This window comes from Aulostomus chinensis, chromosome 1 (genome assembly GCF_037954235.1).
Source record: "Aulostomus chinensis isolate RoL2024-O1b breed Wild chromosome 1, RoL_Achi_v1.0, whole genome shotgun sequence".
Taxonomy (NCBI): Eukaryota; Metazoa; Chordata; class Actinopteri; order Syngnathiformes; family Aulostomidae; genus Aulostomus; species Aulostomus chinensis.
The window spans coordinates 67,296,830-67,322,395 of NC_141320.1; the positions used below are offsets into that span (position 1 = coordinate 67,296,830).

The 25,566-nt window shown below is 48.1% G+C and overlaps 3 protein-coding genes across 15 annotated transcripts; 1 reads left to right on the forward strand and 2 right to left on the reverse strand.

Annotated features, from left to right (window-relative positions):
- Nucleotides 1–463: 463 nt before the first annotated feature.
- Nucleotides 464–7,286, reverse strand: LOC147272866 (claudin-34-like). Of its 3 annotated transcripts, none has more exons than XR_015113460.1 (3): nucleotides 7,155–7,286; nucleotides 6,085–6,975; nucleotides 464–5,763 (listed from the first exon to the last, which is right to left on the reverse strand). XR_015113460.1 is itself a non-coding variant. In XM_086202587.1 (3 exons), the coding sequence occupies exons 2-3, from the start codon at nucleotides 6,856–6,858 to the stop codon at nucleotides 6,157–6,159; spliced, it is 324 nt and encodes a 107-aa protein (XP_086058713.1). In that variant the 5' UTR covers nucleotides 6,859–6,975; nucleotides 7,155–7,286; the 3' UTR covers nucleotides 464–6,156. The 3 variants fall into 3 exon arrangements, 2 of the variants coding, with proteins under 2 accessions (XP_086058713.1, XP_086058711.1); XM_086202587.1 differs by having other exon boundaries at nucleotides 464–6,256; nucleotides 6,635–6,975; XM_086202585.1 differs by having other exon boundaries at nucleotides 464–6,975.
- Nucleotides 544–5,173, forward strand: sumo1 (small ubiquitin like modifier 1). The gene is made up of 5 exons (XM_086202588.1): nucleotides 544–680; nucleotides 1,055–1,129; nucleotides 2,659–2,736; nucleotides 2,899–2,970; nucleotides 3,125–5,173. Exons 1-5 carry the CDS (start codon nucleotides 669–671, stop codon nucleotides 3,191–3,193), a joined length of 306 nt encoding a protein of 101 aa, XP_086058714.1. The 5' UTR covers nucleotides 544–668; the 3' UTR covers nucleotides 3,194–5,173.
- On the reverse strand, nucleotides 7,197–24,823 carry LOC147272868 (protein Shroom2-like). 11 transcript variants are annotated; one of them, XM_086202576.1, is made up of 12 exons: nucleotides 21,921–22,027; nucleotides 21,732–21,814; nucleotides 17,951–18,052; nucleotides 17,631–17,648; nucleotides 16,941–17,063; nucleotides 13,831–16,117; nucleotides 13,439–13,494; nucleotides 12,120–12,710; nucleotides 10,943–11,452; nucleotides 10,005–10,179; nucleotides 9,644–9,916; nucleotides 7,197–9,559 (listed from the first exon to the last, which is right to left on the reverse strand). In XM_086202576.1, the coding sequence occupies exons 3-12, from the start codon at nucleotides 18,043–18,045 to the stop codon at nucleotides 9,287–9,289; spliced, it is 4,401 nt and encodes a 1,466-aa protein (XP_086058702.1). In that variant the 5' UTR covers nucleotides 18,046–18,052; nucleotides 21,732–21,814; nucleotides 21,921–22,027; the 3' UTR covers nucleotides 7,197–9,286. The 11 variants fall into 11 exon arrangements, with proteins under 11 accessions (XP_086058702.1, XP_086058700.1, XP_086058705.1 ...); XM_086202574.1 differs by lacking the exons at nucleotides 17,631–17,648; nucleotides 17,951–18,052; nucleotides 21,732–21,814; nucleotides 21,921–22,027 and adding exons at nucleotides 23,594–23,742; nucleotides 24,010–24,254; nucleotides 24,707–24,823; XM_086202579.1 differs by lacking the exon at nucleotides 17,951–18,052.
- Nucleotides 24,824–25,566: the final 743 nt, after the last annotated feature.

Sequence of the window (25,566 nt, forward strand, 5' to 3'; positions counted from 1 at the left end):
TGAATTGGCAGGGGATATAAAATAAAGAATCCGTCCGTGGAATCGTACCAATATGGACTTAAACATCATGCAGGATTTTAAAATACCGTTTAGAAATTATTTTTAAAATCCTTTTATTCTGAATTTGAATAGAATGGAAAACTAAATGGCTGTTAATAGTTTGATGTTTTTCTCCATCCAAATTAACTTGCCAAATTATCTGTCTTGGTCTAATTAGCGACACAGATGTTTCAGTCTTTCTTTTTGTCACCTTCTTGGCTGTTGGTTTTGGCAAGTAATTATATATCCATATCTATATCTATATATCTATATATATCTATATCTATATATATCCATATCTATATCTATATATCTATATCTATATCTATATCTATATATCTATATCTATATCTATCTATATATATATATATATATAATTTTGTAAAATTCACGTTTCAAACAGAATTCCTCCTTTTGTTCCCAATTTTAACTTAAACTAGTGATAAAATAAAACAAAATTGAATGAAATAAAATCCATTACCTGGAACTATTTTGAAAGAAGGACTTGACATACGTCAGTTCCGGATGTGATATTCTCACTACACCGAGCTAGTGAGCGGAGTAGCGTCTGATAGCTTGCTCCATAGCTATTGTCGTTGTATTTCTCGCACTACACTCAGAGGAAAAACATGTCAGATACGGTGAGAATTAATCGTCAAAGGCTCTTTTTTTTGGACATTTTATGTACCAGATATAGGAAATAGACATACTGGTGTTTTGTGGCTGTTACCTGGTTATCTAATATGCTAACTGTTAGCGACTGTAGCTTCAGGCCCACATCTCGCTACCTATTTAGCTGTTTAGCTTAGCAGATAGCTTTGCATTTAGCTCATTTTCCAAGTTATCCTTTGAAACAACAGGCGTCACCAGAAGTTGGGGACCGTTACTGTCACCGGCGTTTGTAACTTCGACTCATGTTACTTGTGTATCTGAACTCAAGGCCTGTGTGAAATGTGTGTGGCGTTTAAGATAGTGAAACATTTTGTGGATTTTTGTTATTGTTGTTGTTTTGTAGGAGACAAAACCATCCAGCCAAGACGGGGGTGATAAGAAGGATGGAGAGTACATCAAATTAAAAGTGATCGGTCAGGTACGAGGGGGTGCTGGGACGATTGGTCCCATTGAGCAGCTCTTAGTTCTTCTCATTGCTTTGACACTTTCTGCATCTCAGGTATGCGTTAGTGGGAACTTCTTATTGGTTCCTCGTCTACAAAGTCAGCAGATATTCCTGTTTGTTTGACTGGTAAAAAATTAATAATGACGTTTTCCAACACAGTTTATTCACATTGAAAGACTTGTTATTGACGTGACAGCAGGTTTATACACACCGGAGCCGTTTTCCACATTTTAGATTTGATCATTTATAAAGGATACTTTTAAAGCGCCTCGACTAGGAATGGGGGTTCTGAGAGAGATGGACCTTAAAGGAATGGATATGACAGGTAGTTGTCAGGTGTGAGGAGCGGTGTTCTACATTCCCGCTCGCCAGGCCAGGCAAGTTTCTCTACAGAGCGCTTGGCAAAGTGAAGAAAAGAGAACCTTTGTGCCTGTAGAACCATCCGGCATCACTGCCATATTTGGAACAGCCCCACCAGATATTCACCTTAACCGCCAGGCAAAAACATGACAGCAGTCACAACTCTCAAAGCAAGGCGACTGACACGCTTTCATGGAAGGAGGAACCTCCCCCTTCCCTTAAGATGTGGGTCAATGACCCTTTGCTTCATTTGGTATTAGAGAAGATTCGCTATTCCAGGAGGGGACGTATTCAGTCACCTTATCCTGCCTGGGAGCCTTTCTTCAACCATGTGGAGAGGCTGGAGATCAGCAGACTGATCCAGTGTTGTGTGTACTCTAAAGCTCAGAAGGACCTTTCCTGATTGATGATACCCTTTTGTTTCGTTTCAGTTCTTATTACTATTGTGTTTGTTTTCTCTCTTCTATTTTTCTCATTCTTTCGTCCTGTATTATTACGACCATGTATTTATGTTGGTGGTGCGGTGGTACTGTTGCAGGGGTGGGGCGAAAGGGTTATGATGTTTGTGTCTATGGCATCTTCACCTCCGCGTTGACATTTGTGTGCTTTGTACACTGTCTTTGTGTAAAAATCAATAAAAAGACAGAGTAAAAAAACAACCTTAGCATTCAAAGACAGTATTTGATTAAATATGGAAGAAAATGACATTTGAATTAAGATGTTAAAGGGTATGTAAATAATGTTACTGAAAATTTAGCATGCGTCACTGCACCCTAAAGACTTGATCCGGAGTGTCTTTCCAAGTCTGTTCACTTACAAGTCCGACCTCTCATACACCGTTTTGGAACCCCACAGATTCTCTGTTTGACTTAAGATAAATTGGCGGTCAGGTTTGTCTGCGGCGCGCTCCCTGACTCCCGTCTTCCCGTAGTCCGTTATCCTGCTCCGTCTGAGCATCTTGTTCCCGTGACGACCTCTGCGTGTTTTTAGACCCAAAGCTTTCACTCTCGGTCGAAACAATGTTGGTGTTTGTTTGGTGAGCTATTTCTTTTTGTTGTGGTGGGGAATATTTTTAATTCTTCTGGAGCTCTGCAGTGGTGCACCCTTACTGCCGCTCACCCTCACTTTGTCTCTGTCCACAGGACAGCAGTGAAATCCACTTCAAGGTGAAAATGACAACGCATCTAAAAAAGCTGAAGGAGTCGTACAGCCAGAGACAGGTAGGAGGAGAACATCTGGAGCTCCACTCCACCCTCCATGACCAGCATCTATCAATCAGTGAACTTGATTGCAGACACAAAGATGGTCCAGAGTAGAAGGAGACAGACACAAGTGTCTTCTTGATCATCTCTGACCGTGCCTGTTGTGTGTCTCTTCTTCAGGGGGTCCCAGCAAGCACGCTAAGGTTTCTGTTCGAAGGACAGAGAATCGCAGACAACCAAACTCCGAAAGAGGTGGATAAGTTGCCCCCTCCGTTGAAATGACTGGTGTCCAGTATAACGCACTTCCTTTATCTCTTCTCCACTTTGCTAAATTCTGCTAAATTGTACCTCAAATGCAGACAATTACTGATCCAGCTAAAAGGTGTCTTCGCTGCTTGTTTTCCAGCTGGGAATGGAGGACGAGGATGTCATTGAGGTGTATCAAGAACAGACCGGTGGACTTTGGAATGATTAAACCCCCCTGCATTCTTACTCTTTCTTATTTTATATTTTATTTTTTATGTACGTATTTTTGTTCAGTTTCAAACCATCTGGATCAAACTCTATCAGGGCTTCCACACATCAGGGCAGAAAGGTGAACAGACTGAGGGAGGGATGAGGCAGGGATGAGCTGGTTGGCTCCTGGGAGTGCAGCGGCGCTCATGTTGATGACCTGAGCTGCAGCACTCAACACGAGTCCAGCACCCAATGAGTCTGTTAGTTTGTCTTCATCCCATCTTCATGAAGCATCAGGAACAGCAAACGACGGATCAAAAAGCCGTCTGCATCAAAGGAATAGGTCACTGAAAAAGCGGGTTCTGTCATCGTGCTGGTGCAGGTTCAGCTGCAAGACAAGTCAAGGATTGCAGGCGTCCCCCTGTGTTTGAGTTCTCTTTCAGGGCGCCTGCGGGCTCCCGAGCTGTGTAACCAAGTAGACCGCGTCAGTTACTGTGAATCAGGAATGAAATTTAGAAGGGCGGAGTATGGAGACACGTGAAACAAGGATTTTAGAACACTGGAAAGTTCCCCTGCAGGTGTTTGTTTCCACCAGGAAGCAGGCACGTATTTGATTGGCCGCTGGCTCGCCTCGCTGGACGGCTTCCTGTGAAAGTCAAACCAGCGTCTTTTCAGGACAACCCGACAGGTGTTTTCCACCAGCACACTTCTGGGAACTTCTCTGAGAGGAACCCTGGGGGTTTCTTGAAGCTTCAAGGGCGTTTTTGCAGTTCGCATTTGCAGCACCAAAAAGGCTGAAACAAATCAGCACCAGCTGAGCGGTGACGACCGCGTCATTGTTGATGCGCTCTTCCTTTCAGGTCTTGCGTCACCACGTGTCCCTCGTGTTGGGAGTTGAAGTTGGCTTTGTTGTTTACAGAGATGCGACCCTTTGTACACAGCGCCATTCATTCCACACTTCCTCATTCACGTTCAGGGCATTCAGCAGACGTTCTCAGTACCGGAGGCAGGAAGCTCCCTCGGTGGCGTGGCGTGACAGTTCCTCACAATCACTCAACAGTTGTTTTAATCATGGGCGGATCCGGCGTGTGTTTGACAGCCTCCATCAGCTTGAAATTGTAAATTGGTAATCGTTGATACATTTCTTACGATGATAATTGTGCTTTACTTGTATATGTTGTATTCAGTATTAGTGTGTTTGAATGATACACAAACGTATCCCCAGTGTCGTCTTTTCTTCATATTCGAGGCTTCACTCTGTCAAAGTGAATCCTCTGTATCCTGCTATGGACATGTTCGTCTGGTCTCCCTGCTGACAGCGTGGCACTTCTTTCACCTGAGATGACGCTCATCTGCAAACAGTGACATTTACTGCGCTGTCAGCGTTTCTGGTTTGTAAAGCTTTTCTTTTTGTGTTTTGGAATGAAGCTCTTAATCTGTGTACTGTACGACGTTCCTCAAGACGGCCAGCAGCCCTGAACCTCGTTATCTTCTAAATTAATGTGATAGGAAATGAAAAGGTTGAGTCAAATTCAGGAAGGATGGAATTGGTTGGATTGCACCTCTGGGATGTTTTTGTCTCTACTGCCACGTTGTCTCACCGTTCAGAAAAATACGTTACGTTCTACAAAGTAGAAAGTAACTGAAAAGGCAAGTTTTTGTAAATAAGAGGAGGCAGTGACTTGGTGATAGGAGCACTATTAAATGGTCATAACCTCCCAGAGGAGCGTGCAACTTCAACTGTCCCAGGATCCAAAACGTTGCTCCAATGAGATCTTCCAGCCTGACCGCCTGTTGCCATGCTTCATCCGTACATCAGTCACGGCTCAGGTGAACTCCACAGCTCCCAGTGAGGGCTGGGACTGGAGCCATAACTGGTCTCACTCAGGTGCAGGGATTGTTCACCACTAGAGGAACATTGATACAGATGGTTTGAAATTATGGAGATGAGATTTTTGCTTTCCCCCCTTTTTGAATAAAATATTTAAGAAAAACTCTGCTGGTGTGTACATTCATGCGGGGGCGACTGGTGAGGCAGCAGCAGAACCGAGAGCTGATAGCTCGATAACTTGGAGCTTATAAACCCTATCAGGATGAATCTAACATGAAGATGAGGTTCGTCGTTGCGGGGATCAACACCGCAGCTTCCGATGACAGGAGAAAGATTCATTTTGTGGCTGTTGGAGTGTCATGGCGACTGTTTCATACATTCCATTTCCCACTGGAAGAACCGTACGTTCTTCAAACTCTGGCACTCCATTTTATTCATGAGAAAACCCAACAGGAGTTCCATGGAGACGCCTCAGACGGAGCAGCTCTGGACTCAGAGGAACCAGCGTCCTCCAGTGTCGCCAGCAAGCCTGTCGTCAGGAGGTGAGTCATTTTACCCCAGAGGGTAAAGGATGAGCCATTGGGTCCAATCAAGGAGCAGTAAGTAGGTGATAAGTAACCCCGAGGTTGTAAAGTGCTACATGTCTGATGCGAGGTTGATCAGGGAGCAGTGACTGACGGAGGAGCGCGCGAGAGCTTCCTCTTGTCATGAGCCTCTGGGCTTCTCGGCGTCCTGCTGCTGTCAACGATGAAAGTCGTCTGTTGTAATCAAAGTTTGAATGGCAAAGAGGTTAAAAATCAGGATATTTGAAAGATGCAGAAGTAGAGAAACCTTTTAAGAATATTTCAGGCACACACGATCCTGCACAGGCACTGATGAAGCTCTCAGTTCATCTTATTGACTGAGAAACTCAACGTGCTGTCTCTTCCCTAGAAAACTGCGTGACATCTCAAATTTGCTCCTCATTTTTAGCAACCTCTTCTTTCATACTCATTAACTTGTTGTTTAATCCTATTTCTTTTCAATATATTATTGTGAAACAGTATATTTAAAGATGTTAATTTAAAAAACAAAACAACCTCCACTCGTAGGGAGAGGCAGCTTCCTCCACTTTCCCCTTCAGCAAATAATTCAGCAGGAAACCCAACTGTTCATCCGTGTTCGTGGGACTGGAAGACAGTGTCATCCCTGCTCCAACCACCGATCTGCACCTCTGCCCTTGGTCTGCCAGGCTGGGACCTCCCTGGTAACCTGTAGGTACAGAAAATACTCCCACTGATGATCATCAGGGATGTGCCCACAATCCCTACCCCAATCCCACACCCCACATGCTGTGAATCAGGGCTGTGGGGCATTTTGAAGTCAGGGGGGAACTTGATTGTCTGATTGGTCACCACGGAGATCATGTTCCACAGGAGGGGTACGAGCGACACCCCTGCAGCTGACAGGAACAGTGCCCCAGTGGTGAAGAAGCAACACTGCAGGTTTTTCTCCATCCCAAAGTAGACATTCCTCAGGGTATAAAACCCAGCAACATTCCCCAAAACCCCCACAAGCAGAGAAAAGAGCACGAGGACTTGTCCCGCCGCAATCTCAGGCGGTGTGAATGCTTCAGTCAGGCCAATGTACCTGCAGTACATGACAGTGGAGCCAGGGCTCGCCAGGGCGTGGCTGTTAAAGCAGGCCCTCCAGATGCCCACCCAGGCCACCCCTGAGCTGATCACCTCGCTGTCCAAAACCAGCCAGACCCTCCACTGGACGAGTCCCAAGGCCACGGCGGTGAGAGTCCAGCCCACACAGCCCAAGCAGAGGGCACTGAGCTGGGCATGGGCGGTGTGAGCCAAGTAGGCCATCACAGTGACGGAGCCTGACGGCGCCAAGACTGTCCTGATCCCAGCCAACACCTGCAGCCAGAAGAACCGCACCGTCCCGTCCTTGTTCACATCCTCCCTCTTCTTGCTCCAACTCCCCTGAGAGCAGACAGACTCAGGTGAAGTCACACAAATACCTGCCTGGAAGGTGTCTCTCTGCGCTGACAGCACAAAGATAATACAAATAAGACGAGTTCACGTAAACTGTGCTTGTAATCGTTCATGGAGTGATGACACAAACAAACACTCCAACCAACTCTCCTTCAGATCAGTCTCACCAGCACGTTAAAGGTTTCCCTCAGCTCCAGTCGGTCAGACCCCAGAAGTCCCCGTTTCCTTCGCCAGGATCTGGAGCGCCGAGTCACTCCTGAGTGTCGGGTCAAGAGAGTTTTCCTTTGTGTGTTCAGAGGCAACACTTCCTCATCCTGCTCTCAGGAACTGAGTGTCCCGTCACTCTGTGAAACATTGACAGTATATGGACTCTGATGAAGCCGGGCGGGGTTGACAGTTCAGCTTTGAATTCTGTGCACTTCTTCTTTCTTCTGAAACCCTCTGTTACTGTGATGAATCGATGACCTCTTCCAAACGACAGCTTTTGTAAGTCCAATAAGCAAATGTGTCAAATAGGATAAAGAAGAAAATGTCCAACATTAAAGCTTCCAGGCTGAAGAGAAAACCGTTTCTGTCATACAAAAAAAAAAACATGTGTCATAAATGCTGGTTGTTCCGGTAAAAAAAGGCAAGAAAAACAAAAAGAAACGGAGCTCTGGTTTATCATTTTATTGGTTTCAAAGTGGTGAAAGAGTGCACCGCATACATGAGGCGCGGGCCGTGCACCCACGCCAGTCCCCGGAGGCCACAGGGGGCACGTCTTCAGATGAACAGGTGTCCCTGAAAGGACCCAACGAGAGAGTAAAGTGCTAACTTTTGTAACCTCCTCCAGAGAAAACCAGCTGCTCCTCTGGCCTCTCACGGAGGCAGAAGTTCATCAGCGGCGAACCAAGGAGTTCGACCTGTGAGGTTACAGTCAAACCATCCGCAGGGTTTGAATGAGGAAAGCGGCGGGAGCCTCATCTGCACCGCTGGGGCGAATCAGACCTCCAGGAGTGAGATGAGAAAGCGTCCAACTCAAGCGTGACGTGAAAGACACAAAGTCAAAACCTGTCCCATCAGCTGGTAAAGTGACAACATGGAAAGAGAGAGCAGGAGCGGTGCCTTGTCATCAGCTGATCAGCGACAATATTAGAGTCCAACTCTTGGTTCAATCAGAGAAAAGGAACACGGTGAGAGGAGTTCAGGTACCTGTCAGGAAAAGCACTTCCTGTCTCCAAGAACGTTTTACAGGAGGCTACAATCATTTAGTAGAAAATATCTCTGAAAACAAACAATGACAAACCCAGCCACATGGAGGAGTGAGCCTGAAGTAACAAAAATAAAGACTGAAAACAGTCCCCTTGGTTCATGTGTACTTTCACTTGGGTTTAATTGGACACCAAATTCAAAACAGGTTTCAATAAAACTTGTTTCTCCCTCCATCCTAGAAATTCGCTGTCATAGACGAGGAGGCGGCAGTCACATGGTACAGAACGGCAGCTCAGACCCAGAATTGTGTGTAAAATTAAGAGACCAGCTTCAAGACTGCTGCCATTTTTGATTTGGGCAATTGCTTTTTAGGACAGAGCAGACAGATGGCGCTGTTCCTCTCTAGCGGCAGGACTCACGTATGAAGTGTGGGGTCAGCCAGCGTGACATCACCAACTGCTTTGTGAACGCCGGTGCAGGGAGACGCCACTCAATGCTCGTATTTATCCGTCAGACTTCCACACAACTGACCTTCTCAACTGCGGTCGCAGTGACATGGGAGTGGGGGTCACTGGCGGCATGAATGAGCTCTCTGCTGCCTAGAGTGGCGTTGTTAGTCAGACCCGTGCTTCCATTTCATGTCACAATCTATGATGACACAGGTCTTTTTGCACCCGCTGGCCGTTTGAAGGAACGCAGCTTTAAGGCACTTGCACTTTCAGGCCTGCACAGTTTCTGGCTGCAGCGGATCGTACGAGTGAGCGTTCGTCCTGTGACAATTATTTCATTCAAACAGCAAATTTTACAGGCCAGGAAGCTCCGTCGGAAGCCAGGGATCTTACCTGTACAGCTCAGGTTTATTCGAGAGTTAATGCAGTTACATAAAGCAGGAAAGTCCTCAGTCAACACTCCGCAAAAAGGCATCTTGCATTTCTCACGTTTTGCATGTCTCTGATCCACAGACATCAGTTCATGACGACACGATGGCTCATCATGTGCAAAAACATCCTGTGAAATGCAGTCTCTGATTCGAGAAATTGTCAGACGCAGCTGAAGTGGGATGCGACCGCAGCACCTTCAGGGCAGAAGGAGAACTTTCTGAGAGCCATCAGAGCAGCGACCTCTGCTCCAACGGCAGACTGTCCACCAGGCACTTCAGCTGCTCCTCGCCCAGCTTGATCTTGTCCTCCAGTTTGCGTTGCTCGATGATGAGTGCTGACTTCATCTTCACAAAGTGGCGGTAGTCATCCAGGCTCTCAGGGTCCAAGTGAGCCTCCATGATACCAGAGACCAGATGCTCCCGGCGGTCCAGGTTCTCCTTCAGCTCCTTGGCGTCATCGTACTGCCGCATTAGCAGCTTGCGCTTCTCCATCAAAGTGCGCTAGTGGAGAAAAGGGAGGTAGAGCAGGGATCAGATTATCCAGAATGTCGACGGGACCTGAACAGCTGTAAGGCTGCCAGTTACCTTCTCCTCTGGAGGGGCTTCGTCCTCCAGGCTGTTGAGAGCATTCTCCACCCGGGCGAGACGGCCAGACAGTGACAGCAGCAAGCTCACCACCTTATCCAGGTCACCAACAAACATGCGGAACTTGTCGAGCTGGTTAGGCTGGCAGAGACGCTGCACTGTGGCCTCCACTTCCCGGCCCAGAGCCTCATTGTCCTCCACATCCTCCTGCAGGCTCTGCCGCGCCTCCCGCAGCACCTCCAGCTTCCTCGCCAGGCTGGAAATCAACTCTTGCTGGAAAGGGTAAGAACACAGGGCACACAATGTGACAAACATCATTCATCATTTATGACACCGAGTCCCAATCAGGGCTTTTAAATACCTTTTTACTGGCCAGATCCACATCCAGCTCATCTTCAGAGTCCTGCTCCTCCAGCTGCTCCTGCATGTCCTTCATCTTGATGAGGAGCTCAGCTTTTGGGGCTGATGTGTTGTAGTAAGAAGAGGTGGGGACGAGCGAGGCGGCTGCAGAACCAGACACATCCTCCTCCTCCCTCCTAACACACACACACACACACACACACACACACACACACACACGAGAAGAAGCTTGTTTCTCTCTCAATTCTCCCTCAGAAGCAGTAAACTCAATCCAGTAGCGCTGGCTGGCCTACATGTTACACCCACCAACCAGCAGACGGCAGGATGATGGAAGGCTGGACATGAACACAAACCTTTTAGCCAGGCAGTCCAACTGCCCAGACCCCTGGTTGGAGTTTTTAGTTCCCTCCTCTGGCCTGATGTGAATGGCAGCCAAAAGAATTTTGTCATACTAAGTTGTGAAATTTGACTGGGACAGCACGTTAGAAGTCTGCCTCGAAGGCTTTTTCCCAAGAGCCTTTGGTATTATGTGGCTAACGTAGAGAGATGTTCTATTTCCACCCAGACCATGATGATTTCCTGAACAGAACCAGGCAGTTTGCTGTCTCAGCTCAGCCCCACAGCCATGCTCAGGGAACTATCTCAGCAGAAGGAAACCACTTTAAAAACAATGGGAGCCCAAAGCAGAATTTGGATTAAAGCTCCTGGTTGAAAATAATGTGATTCATCCCTTCATCCATCATGAACTGCTGAACTGCTGTTGAAGGTTATCTATCATTCCTACCAGTCTTTCTGCCAGAAAACCCAAGTAAACTTCCCACAACACTTAGAGGAAGGCTGTCCTGATCTGATGTGTCAGCACCTGCCGACTCCAGATAAACCCAGCAAAACTCAATTTCAAATGGTTTGAAGACTGGCCTGACAGAGACAACTGCCCACCTGGCCGTGGTCAGAAGCCTGGAGCCAGCAGAGGCTCTTCGGCGCTGGTGGGCCCCTTCCAGGATCTGATCCTCTGGAGGAAATAGTCCCTCCATGAGGTCCATGGTGGTCTTCCTTCCGATCTGGTTCAAGATGTCAGCCAAGGACTTGTCTTTACACATGATGTCCCTCGCCAGTTCCTCCCTTTTCGCATCCTCCTCTGAGCTCTGTGCCCCGAGTGAGCTGGACTCAGGGCTGCCGGTACAGCGAGCTGCTGTTGAAGTGCGACCCGGGTCCTGAGCGGGCCGACGGCAGTAGGGATTGAACAGAGAGGAGGTGGAGCTCTCTGTGTCACCCAGAGATGGGATAAAAGGCAGCAGCTTGAAGAGGCCACAGGTCTCGCTGTTCTGAGGCAGGTAGGCTTGACCTTCCCGCTCCAGGGAGCTTTCAGAGTGGACGATCCTCACAGGGACTTTCCTGACTGAACTGCTCCCGTCCATCACTTCCGCCAGCTTTGACTCACTCTCAGACCTGGACAGGAATGAATACATCAACATCTCAAAGTACTGATCTTTAATGTTCACCTATTTTGTAAAATTTCTTCTGAGGTTCTTCCCTCAAAATCTCTTTTTTAGGAGACAAATGCAAATCTGGGACGGTTGATTACAATTCAGCAAAGTTTTACCACTTATGCATGAATATCAAGCCACCAGGGAAAGGGTGGAAAAATTCTAAATATCCAAATATCAACTGAAGAGAAAAGCATGTCTGAAAAGAGGAGCAGAGAACTCCGAGCAAGATGGAAACATGGAGGGTTGTTTTTTTCCATGAAGTCAACGGTGTCTAACTCAAGAATGAATCATACAGTAGGAAGGCAATGGAGACCAAAGGTCACAGCAACCGTGTGGCTTACAAAAATTACAGCCTCCAGTTCACTTTGGCTCAGACTGGAGAGGACATCAACTACAAACTTACGATTGGCAAATCATGAACATTTACATAATATTTCAAATTTTTTAACATTTTCAAATACAGATTTTTTTTTTCAATATTCTCACAGTTTACTGGTTTAACTCCAGCTTTCCCTCTGTGGCATTTCTTGAAGCCGTTTCTATCTGAGCAGAAGGGAAAACATTTCCACCACGAGGGGAGGTGAAGAGGCAAAGCCCAGCCGAAGTATTTCAGATAAGCTGCTTACCTGAGTGGTGAGTCATCCTGCACAGACACGACTGGTGGCTTGTCAGTCAGCCTCAGTGGTGAAAACTGCGGTGAGGGAGAGCGTGCTCCATCCGCCACAGGGAGAGCCAGAGACGCTGTCCAGGAGGACAACGGGGAAGGAGGTGAGGAGGGTGCTGGCTGTCGCTGACTCTTGTCCTCACTCTCCACACCTCCTTTATTCATATCTGGTTCAAGCATCCTGCAGAGGGTGGGAGAGCCTGCCAGGGTGGGGCTCTGGGCAGGGGCAAGGCCCTGGGTGTCAGAGCTGGAACTGGACACAGGCTGGAGCTCTGACGGGTCGGCCTGGGCGCCACTGAGGAATTCCTGGGTTGAGGATGTGGTTTCGAGGCCTATATGGGGCCTGGGTGGCGACAAGAGGCCCTTGATTTGTGAAGGCTGGGCTGGGTGCTGGGAGCCAGGGTTGGGGCTGAGCCTACAGGAGGGATCTGCAGCATTGGATTTGGTCCTGTGGTCAGAGAGGCCTGGGCCTGGGCCCTCATGTCGGGGGGCCGACGGGGCCGACTGTGGGCTGTGGTTAACCGGGTGTTGCTGCCTGCTCTCGGACTTTCCTCTAGAGGTCAAAATAAAGACAAACATCATCAGCACCTCAAGATAAAACGGGAGGTTTCGAGCTCTTTTTTTAGTCCAGCACCAGAGTGTAAACACACAATGACAATAGTTCCTCCTGACAGAGTAAAATTACATTCAGTCTCAAAAGTATCATTGGCTTGTAACCCTTATATTAAAAATAACATTTGACAATCGTGAAACAACTGGAAAAACAAGACAGTAGCAGTGGCAGTCCAGCATTGGCCTCAGGTAACCGACACCCTCTACTGAGCGTGAATCATCTGAAACGCACACGTTTGTGAATCTGGGTAGAGTTTACCAAAGCAGATACTGTTCACCTGGACTGAGCTACGAAGATTAGGTTGGAATGATATCTGGCAGGACAAATGATGATTTTGTTTTGGCTCGGGAAACCTGAAACAGGAAGAGGAGAACTGCTCTCCATCTACGCGGAGATCACGTCAACCAGCTACATTCCCCATTTAGATGAAAAACTCAAAAGCATTTCCTTATGATGGATGGCAGGAATCCACAGGTCAGAGTGGGTATGCATGTCCTTCCCAAGCTAAAAACGTACTGCTGGGAACAGGTTTCCTTGCAAAATTTGAAATATTTGCTTTATAGAGTGGATGTTGGCCTGTTCTACCCATGTGCTTCTAATTTCCTTCTTTTCCTTGAGCATTTAATCAGGGTTTTATCTTACAATTACATCAAGATTCCTTCTCTCACCTGGTAGAATCACTGTTCTGCTTGGCTTTGGGGTCTCTCCACGTTGAAGGAATATTCTGCAAAAAACAGAAGGTTTTAGGGTTTCTACAGAAAACAAAAGCACCTGATCTTACTTCTTTGCATGAAGACCTCGTGTGTTCGGCCAGAATGATCACCTGCCTGTTGTGATACCAAAAACAATGAGGTGGCGTGTTTCTCTTACACTGTCACTGATTCCCTAATCTCAACCACAGAGTTCTAGAACAAATTTGCTGAACAAATTCTTCCCATGGAAGTAAAACATCACATGACAAACATGAGTTATTTTTGTGAGAGTTTTGGAGAGCAAGGTGCTCTTATGCACTCACGCACATGTATTACGAAGAAGTTATCTCACTGGTCACTTCGCTCACCTGTGTGTAAAAATCCGCAGAGGGAGATGATCTGGATCTCTCGTGGATGCACACAGCTTTCTCCTCAGAATCTGCATCCAGGATGTTCTCTGCTGAGTGATATCTCCCTTGTGTCTTCACCTCGGATGATTTTTTCTGTTTGTTCCATGTGGCCTGGTACTCAGCAAAGGTCCCAAGCCTTTGCTGCTCCAGTAAGACCTGCTCACATCCAAGACTGGGGCATTTAGGGTCTACAGATGAGTGGGCCTGCGAAATTGTCTCTTTTATGTCTGGAGTCTGACTGGACTTGGGCACAGGCTTGGAAAACGTTGGTTTGGCTTCAAAGAACTTCCTCCGCTCTCCAAAAGATCCTGTTTGAAGCCCTCCCTCCACTCCCACTTTGTCTATTTTGTCAGGCTCTGAGAAAGAGTGTGTTCTCTTGGCCAAGGGGAAGCGCTTGCGTCCTCTTATGCGACCATTAGATGTTTTACCCACCGTTGTTTCAGGTCCAAGTGGCTCAAGGTCCCGTCTCTGGAAAGAAGTGGCCTGGAGGACCCTGGCCTGTGCCTCTTTCAGATGGTCCTTGTAAGAAAAGACTCCTGAAGACGTCAGAGTCTCGGTGGATTTCCACTCCTCTGCTTCCTCATCTTCCGCATCGCAAGTCAGGGTTGCAGCACTGCGGCTCTTTTGCAGCTGAGCTCGCTTCTCCTTGATCTCATTGCGGAGGGTGGTGGCATAACGGTCACTTCGCCTGTTTGCCTTCCCACTGCTGGCAGCCACAGTGTCAAGGACATCCTGAGTGTACGTGGAACTCGTGGTCATCGCTGTTGGTTGCCTCTCAGCCAAACTCTTCCTCTCCTGAGTCAGGGAGTGGAGAAGTGGAGTTTTTAGGGGGGATATTCTGTGGTCTTCCTGAGGCACCCACGGGTCATGATGCTTTGAAAGACCGACCTTATGATCATTACTCTGGTGAGTTGGGAAGAGTATTTTCATAGCATTTGTGTGCCCCTCACTTCTCTTTGCAGGATCTTCTGGGCTACGGCTGCAAACAGAAACTTCAGAGGGATGGTGGTCATAGTGTAGACCATTGGCCGAATGGCAATGGCCATTGCGCTCCTTATTTTCACTGTAAGGCATCTGGCAATGAGGTAGAGAATACTTTGCCTTCATATTTGTCTTAGAGGAACTTGGGAAGCCTTGTTCATTGCTGTTCACCCAGTGGGTTTTTTCTGTGTCCCCGCTTCGGCTCTCCACCGTGCCCTGCCTGGCCTGGTTCTCAGAAGTCTGAACTGACTGCTTACTTGCCAGGCTGTAGTATCTGTTGTGTGCCCCATTTTCCAGGTTTGGGTTTGCAGCAGAACCTGTGACGGATGCTGTGGAATGATGGACCAGTTTCCGGCTGGAGGCCTTTGAGGGCAAATCCTGCAGACTGCGGTAGTAGCTTCCCACGCTCTGAATTTTGGTGGGAGCAGTTGACCGCGTCTGCAGGTAAAAGGGACTTTCGTCACTGTATTGCCTTTGATGGGCAGGTAAGTGGGTGTAATGGGATGGTCTGATGTCACTGCTGGACAGGGAGAAGTGTTTGTTGGGGTGCAGCTGATGGTGATTGTGATCAGCAGCTGTGTTGGGGTGGAGGAAGTCTTTGGTGGGCAGGGGGTTGAAGCTACGTCTGACCTCTGAGGTTTTCTCCGGTTGAGATTTGACACCGTTCAAGTTGTTATATTCAGTTTGTTTGTCAACTGATCTGCCATGATTCCTTGTTGGGCCATCAGACCCTTCACAGTAAGGGAACACCTTTGTAGCTACAAAACTGTCACTACGTAGGGGGGGAAGTGGAGGAGGAGGAGATTGCGACTTCTTCTTCTCTGGTACCTGCCACACTGGACCGACGCTTGACCTAGCTAAAGTGGAAGCTCGAGAGGGGGGCTGCTCCTCGAGCCGTGAGCCCTCCCAGCCACTCGTGCCCAGTGATGGTTGCAGGTACCTGGGCCGCTCAACTGGAAATGACCCTTCATTCTGAAGGCCCTTGAAGAAAATGTTTTCAATACTGGTGACCTTCCTTCCAAGTGTGCAAGGGTCATGGACAGGCGGGCTGGAGCTGCTGGACAAACAGCTGAATCCAGTGTCTCTTTTGCCTCCTGGTCCACTGGGCGACTCAGTGGTGTGGGTATATTTAGTGGGTGAAAGACGGCCTGGTGGGTAGGGATGGGCTGGACGCTCCAGTTTTTCCATGTTATTCATTGAGCTGAGCTGGCTGGTTAGCAGACGCTGGCTGTTCTGGTCCCCTTGAAAGGATGAGTCTTTGGGCCTGGTATATGAGATCAGATGAAAGGCAACAACGTCATGAATCAGGGTTACAGCATCCATCGTGCTTCAAACATTCTGATTTGCATTTCAACTGAATTCATCTCTTTATTTAGGAGACAAAATGAACTGGATTGCGGTTCTAGATCAGGAATGATAACCACCAAGAATTTTATTTGACACTCTTGTAGTTGTTAAACCAAACATCCCTCTTTACTAAAGAAGAGGCGGAAGAGGCTCCAGCTGCCACCCGTAGCTCCACCTGCTCACGTCCCCGTCTGTCCATCAGTCTCTCCTCCTTTCTCTCTCTCTTTATCTCTGTCCCTCTCTTTCCTTCTGTCTCTCTGTCCTCCTCCATTCTCTTTGTCTCTGTCCATCAGTCTCTCCTCCTTTCTCTCTCTCTTTCTCTCTGTCCCTCTCTTTCCTTCTGTCTCTCTGTCTTCCTCCATTCTCTGCTTTGTCTCTGTCTATCAGTCTCTCCTCCTTTCTCTCTCTCTTTATCTCTGTCCCTCTCTTTCCTTCTGTCTCTCTGTCTTCCTCCATTCTCTGTCTTTGTCTCTGTCCTGCTCTCCTGCTCTCTCTCCGTCCCCACTGATCCTGGATCTGCTCCACCTTCCTGCTGGTCAAGGAAGATTCTGGTGGCTGCTGTTGCAGGATGTGCTGCTGATGGAGAGTTGTTGGGTGGAGGTTCATTGAAGGAGGGAGGTGCTGGACCTGCTCTACTTGTGAAGTGTCAGGACAGAACTTTGGTTGGGGTTTGGTGACACACAAATCAACCTGACGTGAGTAAAAAAGTAATCAATAATCAGTACTAAATGCAGGCTAACCTTGCTTCATGTTTTGGCTGCCAGACCAGTGCTGAGGTGACCTCTCCCTTGGTGGTCTCAGAGTCCTCTTCTGTCAGCTTGGAGGAGTGCCAGGAATGGGGCCGCCAGCTCGGCTCATTCTTCCTGTGGAGCAGAAAGGCAAGAATACTCTCAGCTCAAGGCAGCATTTGGCATCTCAGCTTATTTGCCATCTTCCAAACTCTACTGACATGAAGACTTTGAAAAGTGAACATTTTAGCTGCGTTTGGGGGTCCCATCATTCACCCTGGAGACGTCCCATACTCCATTACTCAAAGATGTGTTGTGTCCTTTAATCGTGTGACTTTATTACATACTGGACAGTGGAGGAAGGGCAGAGGGAACTATACGATTGCAACACAGGCCAAATGTTGATGGATGAATGCAGCTTCCACTCTCAGACCAAATGGTGCCAAGAAACTTTTGTCATCCTAAGAAGTTCAACAGCGACTCCAGTTCTAGTTAAGTTTCATACTGGATTCAAGTTGGATTTGCGGTTCACTAACATACACATGAAGGTCCAGCAGATGGACTGTGAGAGGACATCTTTTTCTACATTTGTGGGTGCAACTGCCAAACTTTGACATCATATTTTCTCATTTCAATCATTCACTCTTCAGTAGAAAGATTTCTTTTAAATTGCTGTACAATCCACTTCACTCTCAAACTTACCCTTTGAAGCGGTTCTTCCTGGAAAGCATGTTGCAAAAAGAGTTTTCAACTTTAATAAAGTTTCCAGCTTCACTGAATTTATAGTGAAACTACAGAGAAAACAATAAAAAAAACACTTCCACAGATGTGGTGTGATCTCTAGGACACAACAGGGACTGATGAGGGGACTGAACATCACACTACCACCAATGTGCAAATTACAACGAAGGGAATCGGATGAGAGCTGATGAGGCGAGAAATCCTTTGGAGCACGAAGCACTAGGCACAGACGGGGAACCAAAGAACACGAGGGTCAAAAAACAAAAAACAACTGCTGGTACCTCATAGAGCTTCGCAAAATCTTGGTGAGAAAGCTCCTCGCCACATGAACCTCGGTTTCTGACGGCATCGTGTGTGGCGACACAACATCAACCATGTTTGCCCTGATGGTCGGCGAGTGAAGGAGGGAGAGACGGTGAAGGGAGACAGCAGCATCTCAGGACCATTCAGGACATTAGAGGATAACACAACACACTTTGTTTCTGTCAGCAATGCATCGCGGTTGAACTACTAACAAGAAATCTTCAAATATTCCACTGGTGGCTTCTTCCCTTCTTCCCCTTCATTAGCCTCTAATCTTAAAACTACCTGGAGGCACCAGAAATCCCACGGAGAAAAATCCACCTGCTCAAAACTGACGTCAAAGTCAATCCAACACTCCACATGAGCGATGCGGGCCAACACATCAATAACCCCCAAGCCCCTTGAAGCTGCGTCAAAAGTGGAGGAGAGTTCATTCAGTGACAGCCAGCCTGCCATTGGCTGCTGCAAGAACGCAACCTGTGCAACCCTAACCCTTCACAACAGAAGAAGACAGAAATGTCAAAGTCAGATGGACCAGACTCGACTTGTAGCTGCGCAAGTCTGCAGGACGGAGGCAAATCTGCCCTCATCAATTTATGTAAGCAGAGACAGGAGAAAGAAGAAACAATCAGGAGATGCAGTGGACTTCTTATAACACATCCAAACATCATCAACGAGTCAAATTAGACTTTAAAGTAAGGAGCACTTTTAAAATGCTTCTCTGGGAAGTTCAGATCCCGCTCAGTCAGGAGTTCAGACACCCTGACTGGAGCTCCAGCCCTGCCAGGCCCTGGTCGAGATGCTGCATTCTTTTAGCTGAGGAATGCAGGGAGGTGTTTTTCCCTTCCTGCCATCCTCTCCAAGTGGGACATCTCTGTTCACCACCTCCCTGTCAAAGTCTCCAAGTCGCTGCGAAGAAGGTGCATCATCTCAGTTATGACCTCCTAGCAGTACCTGCCTCCGATTTCTAGGCTGACTTGTTGAGCTTTCTGTAGTCCAGTATTTGCTGCAATATTTAACCTTTTCATACTAACAAAAACACATTAAAACAGAAACAAAAATTAATAATAATATAATGGATAGAGAAGGAAATGAAAAGATGACAATCCAGAAACAGAAATGAGAGACTGCAGTAGCCGGCAGGGACCTGTACCAAGCTAGAACAGCAAAAGAAGACTCTTCCTCTTAGTGGCCGCTGGTTCGGTCCTCCTACAGTATGAGTTTGATTTCTAAAGCCTCCCTCGCTTCCCTAATAAAGTGAGAGTTGTGGTGCCTCCCAACAAGCTTCTCCACTATAGACATGCAAATGGGTGTTCTTGTGAAGCATCAAGGGTCTATTGTCAGGGGATACAGCTGGTGTGTCACTGATATTCCACAGGGAAGCGATGCCACTCCCAGGAATATGAGCTGTTCAAGAAAAAAGCTAAACTGAAACGTACATGGCCCAGTGGCTGCTGGGACGTCCGCCATCGACAGGGCGTGAAACAAGTCAAGAGGTGCAGCGGCAAAAAACCTCGTTATTAGCAGCAAGCTGAACTCAAGACTGCAGGTCCTCACATTACTGGCTCTTCCCTGTAGGTGATATTGGTGTCAATCTGGGAGGATACGAAAAAATATCCTTTCAAATAAATATTCTGTACCTAAAATACACATTTAGTTTCATATTCATGTATTTCATACAAAGAAAAACTTGCTCAACGACATGACAAAAGCCAAACTGCATCAAGCTACACCATTCTTCACGACACAGTCATTCTTTTTTCTTGTTAAACAGCAGGTCACACTCAAGAATGACATCCCAACTCACCTACTATGAAACGCTTCTGAGTGTCTGAACTAAGTTCCCATCACTCCCCCCCTGCAGACTCCACCTCAGGGCAGGAAAAAGAAGCACTTGGACACCAGAACTCCCACCAGTCTGAACCAGATGAGCTCTGAGGAATCTGGAAACTCTGCAACTGATGTGCAGCCGCCCCCCCGTCCTCCCCCCAGCACGAGCACACAACCACTCCACCTTGTGCCGCTGAGCAGATCCCAGGGATTATAAAGGGGGATTTGAGGCAAGGGGAGGAGTTATTGTCCTGTCCGGTGTCCTTGCTGTAATCTAGTGTTTGTATTCTGACTGCAAGGAAACAGCTCACGCCTTATCAGAAGGGGGAGCGATAACGGGTTGCCATGTCAACGGTTTTGTGAAGCATCCAGAATGCTTTCATGGGCTCTGGGAAAAGCAACTGGCTTTGCTGTTTTGACGTTTTAAACTGAGCTCCAAGCTGAAGTTTCGAGAGCGGGAGGCAGTATCAGGAGCGTCCCAGCCTGGCGTTTGAGGTTCGTAGACGAGCATTCCAGCACAACGCTGCAGCTCACATCTCAGGTTCCCTGCTGAAGATCTGATTCAGCGTCCTTGTCAGGAAGCACAGGAATGTTTGGCCTGCGTCCACGTCTGTTGTGAAAGATACCAATGTCAGCATGTTGGGGGGGTACTGAGACGCCATCGTCAATGAACTCCTCCACTGAGGGAGGAGAGGCTGAAGAACACGAATCATGAGTGTGAAGGAAAATGGGAAACATTGTTACACTGATCATATTATTTAGCCAGCGATTCTTCACTGGGGATTTTATATCAGACTTTGACAAAATTATCTCAAGATCCCTCCCACTTAAAATTAAATATTCATCAAGAGCTACAAAAGTGCTGATGGATGTCACCTCTGGAAACATCCTTGATGTTGTTGTCCAATGAAGCACCACAGTGACCGTCTGCACGAGGCGGACCAAACACCCACACCCTTCTGTGTTTTTGGTGTTGGGGGTCCGACAAGACTGGGACACACCAGCGTGTTCAGATTGATTAATTTGTCCCCTCAGTCACGGCTCACTGCCACTCATCACATCCCTCCATCGCCTTTTCCAGTGCTCATCCAGCAGCTCAGTGCTGATATATTCTGCTGATTCACCAGCTTGCTGTCGGTGGAGCCCAAACATCCAGCAGCGGCAGCCGCCACCGCTGAGACTGATCTCGCCCCGCTGAGCTCTAAACACACCCACACAAAAGAAAGTGCCAGCGTCATCACAGCTGGGCTTATCAGAGCGTCACTGCCTGTGCTGGCAACATGAAATAAAATTAAATAATCAAAAGGGGAGGACACTGAAATGCAGCATGCAGGAACATCTGGCTCTGTGTCTGGACTCGTTGCGGCTTTAAAATATGATCAGATATCAGCTGACCACTTAAAACATGTGGTCAAGGTGGCAAAATATGTTGCAAACTCAAAATGGTACACTCCTCCCTTCACAGGGTTCCAGACAGAACAAAAGGAAGTTTTCGCAGTTGTTCAGGTGGAGTTGCCCACCAAAGTCAAAAGCACCCACTTTCTGGAAGATCTGATAAATGTTTTAGATCAAGAAACCCCGTCAGGCACTCCAGGTTCCGTTTACCTGGGGATCCAGGTACTTCAACAAACTACAAGCTGCAGGCCAGGTCTCGTGAACTCACTGATTTTAGCGATAAGACGTGAGAGAACAGTCAAGGGTTGGTAAAAACTTTCCGTTGCTTTTTGAGTGGAAATATTTACATTCTGGAAGCTTGAACGCGCTTTGGAATGTGGTGGTTTTAAGCCAAAATATGAGTTTACATATACATTTATTTATATGTACACTACTTGTTTCTCAAACCGTTCTAGAAACACTTCATTTGATGGTCTTAAGCGCTGCCTTGACACATTTGAGCCGCACATACACAGATTTACTTCATCCATTTACCTGCACTGATCTTGTCAGAAATCCTCCGTTTTCCACGTCAAGCAGCTCGTCAGGAGCTTCCTTTGGTCAAACTGCCCCTGAACCTTAAGAGGTCATCCAGCCGCGGTTATCAAACTGTGCCTGATCTAATCCCTCCTCTCAGGAGAGCTTGTGATTGAATCAGAGGAAATGAAAGAAAGAAGGAAGTACCTGCAAGTGGAACCTTCTTCTATCTCATGAAGACCCAACCTGTCCAGAGAGGTTGGACAAACAGACCCTCGGACGGGGAAGCTAAAGCCCCCGCAAACAATGAGCTCTGCTGACATCCCACTAAGCACTGTCAACTCACCTAGGCAACATGGACTGTACCACTCTTCCTAAAAGCAAGGGGGGTTGGGCCTGCACAGTAGCCATCCGAGGGGGACTTAACAGTCTCTCAGGAGGAGTTTCTAAATATCCTGTCTTGAGACGAGCAGGGCGTTTACTGTGTGCTGAGACGGATTATTCCACCTGCAGAAACAGACTTTTAAAACTCGCCAACTACAACATTTTCCCTCTTATTGACTCGACCCGCCTTGAAAAGCTGAGCCCTGGCCTGTGGCTTTGCAACTCCTAATTGGATTCAAGCTTTGTGTAATTCTGACAGGGCCGGACATCAGCGTAGTGAAATGGCTCAACGAGCTCTCGTCGGGGGAAACAGAAATGCTCCACGTGGTCTTTGCCTTTTTTTATGACAACGTGCCTTTGAAACCTGCTTCTGGCTCTCAGGGCTGTACGAGGCCAGAAATAAACACTGAACATCATAATTCTACACCACGTCTGTTTGAAATAAACATTTTCGCGCCCATTGGCAGCAGCTCCTGACTTCCCCACCTGCACACTGACGTGAAGACTGAAGTGGGCGACAGGTTGCTTGTCTCCCAGCCCCACCAACACAGAGCGGTGCTGGTTGGAGGCTGAGATTCAGATGGGACTCCTCTCCGTCTCATTTAGGAGTCATTATCTGCTCTGCAATAACAGCGCTGGCTGGAGCTCCACCATCGCCACAATACAGGCTTTTGTTTTACCCCCAGTGGGCAAACAAGCAGTGAGAGGCCCGAGCGGAGAGCTGGAATGAAAGCAGAGCGGCTCGAGCTCCTTCCTACGATTTCATCAACTCCTGTCTTCTCAGGCCTCAACCAATTCAAACTGCTGTTCACCCATTCTCAGGGTACGGTAGCTCTGACCTCTGACCTGACCTGACGAAACCCTGACACGGGTGTTGACTTCTACAGCAGAGGTTCTCAAACTTGCTCTTGTTCTCCTTTACTTGGCACTCAAAACTGAGGTGAAGCCGCATGATTGCAAGCACATCTGACTGGAACTTGGAAAATAAATCTGATGTTGCCTTTTGTCATTTAAAGCAAAATCAGCGATAATCATCTGTTGGCGATTTTTGTTTCTTCGATTGTTTGTCATGGAAATGTTTTTAGTTTGATGAAATCTTGAGCGATTCAACAATGTCACCTCTTCAGCACCAAATTATGGCCAAAAAAATGGCAATCTGGTAAAAAGCTAAAAGCAAAACCCCACCAAAATATTAGGAATAATTCACAATGAATGAGAGAAAACGACTTTTCTGAATCTTACATTCAGAGGTTAGAATGGTGCTGCTGTGTGGATTCTTGTGCTGAGATAATTGTGTGCTCGTGAATGTGGAATGAAAATATGCCTCGTTTTGTTGAGGACTCGCTGAGAGACCATCAAGGATCGCTGGGGGTCCCCAGACCCTAGTTTGAGAATCCCCGGTTTACAGGGCAGCCTTGCTTGGATCAGGCAGCCTCCAGGCCAGGACGCACAGCTCATTGTGCTTGCACCTCTTGGCGCCGTCTCCTTGTCCCTACCTGCGCACCACCAGGCTCAGGCTCTTGTGGGAGCGCTTCACCAGGCAGATGGCCTCCTGGCGAGAGCCACTGAGGGGGACGGCGTTCACGCTCACCATCTCATCGCCGGCCCGGAGGCGGACGGCTGCTGCTGCGCTGCCCTCCTCCACCTGAAACACACATTGGTGGACACCTGATGATGACATCAACTCATGCAGACTGGGCTCACCTGGGCGCTGGCCTCAGGAGCAGGCAGCTGGTCAGAAACCTGAGTGCTCCGATTAAAAATTAACTCCTGCTCAGCCTGCAACCCGAGCGAGGGCCGACGTAGGCAGCAGGTCTGATGAAAGCATCCCCTCATTCCTCCGAAGGTGACGGAGCAAATATCAGACACACTTTCATCAGGAACATTGCAGCCTGAACCAAAAAGGCGTTACCTTGGTGATGACCAGAGGCTCCCGGTGCTCGCTGCCTCCTCTCAGGGTGAAGCCCCAGGGGGCTTTTCCTCGGAGCAGCACCTCCACCAGCTCTTCACCCCCCTCCTTTTCCCTGGGATGCCTTGCGTCCCGCCATTGCTCCACCTCCCTGCACCACCTCATCTGTCCTGCTCTCAGGTGGCGTCTGTTGTCCATGGCGTCCATGATGCCGTCTGCTGACGGGGCTCCATGGACATCAGCTCAGCCTGAGAAGACCAGTTCCTCTGAGAGCAGGTTCATCCTCTAGACTTTTTTACATCTTTCTTTAACCAGAGAGACGACCATGAAACTCAAGCATCAGGAGATGATTGATAATTCAAGCACATTTTGTGAAAAGTGATCACAAGGGGTTGTTCCACACCAGTCATCAAAAATGACTGGAGAATTCATCGGATTTCATTTTAGAAACTAACTAAACGATAACTTGGAGTCACGTGCTACGTCTCATCTAGCCTCTGACGTCACCCGAGCGCGCCCCCCCCCCCACCGCTTCAACCTGAATTTCTTTTGAAGTTAAAAAAAAAGAAAAAAAGAGAAGAGTTGATCGCTCTGCAGTTGCAGCTCGAAATGGAGCATCACGAGTTCCCATCAGGTCAAACTAACCCTGGGAACCCCGGACCCTCCAGAACCGACCGTGTTCTCAGTCTTTGTCACTCACCAACGTTCCTCAAGTCGCTGGGAGGCTCCGACGCTCTCGCGCTGCTCCGGTGACGGGACTCATTGATTGTTCGGGTCTCGATCTGCTCACGACGGCAGCCGAGCCTCTTCTCAGTGTCCCCCCGTCCCCCCCCCCCCCCCCCCCACCACCACCACCACCACCACCACACACACACACACACACACACACACACACAGACACACACACACACACACACACACACACACTTGCGGCTTGCCTGCCTTACAGCGCCTCCTGGCGGCGCCACGCCGTCTTCAGCACCCCCTCACCATGATTGGGTGTCTGACTGCGTCACAGAGAAAAACCATCAACTTGAACTTCAAGTTCTTCTCCAAAGACTCGTGGGCAGCGAGGAAACTGAGCAGCCTTTGAACAAAGAAATCTTTAATTTAAGGGAGAATCAAAACAAGGACCAACAGGAGGGAGTCGTCAGTCAAACCAGGGGTGAAAGGTCAAGGACGGGACGCTGTAGGTGAACCAAACCCTTTCACTGGCACCGAAGTCCATGGAGCTGTCAGGCTGACAGGAGCTCCAGTCCCAGTCCCAGTCCCTCCTGTGGTGGGGTGAATGGTTTATAGGTCTCACACACAGCCAGCCAGGTGCTTAGCTCAAGAGCAAAAGGATCCACCTCAGGTGATCATTCTGAGGCTCCTCCCTCCCAGGAAGTGATGCGACATGTGGAGGACAGTCCAGTGGGGGGTGACTTTCCTGGGCAGTCCACGAATCTGAGAAATGGTGACTGAATCAGTGTTTCTCTCAAAAAGCTGCTAAAGTCTGAAGCTCAGTGAGAATTTCACCTGAAGATGAAGTTATGTGATGAGTGCAGGTACAAAACCCCT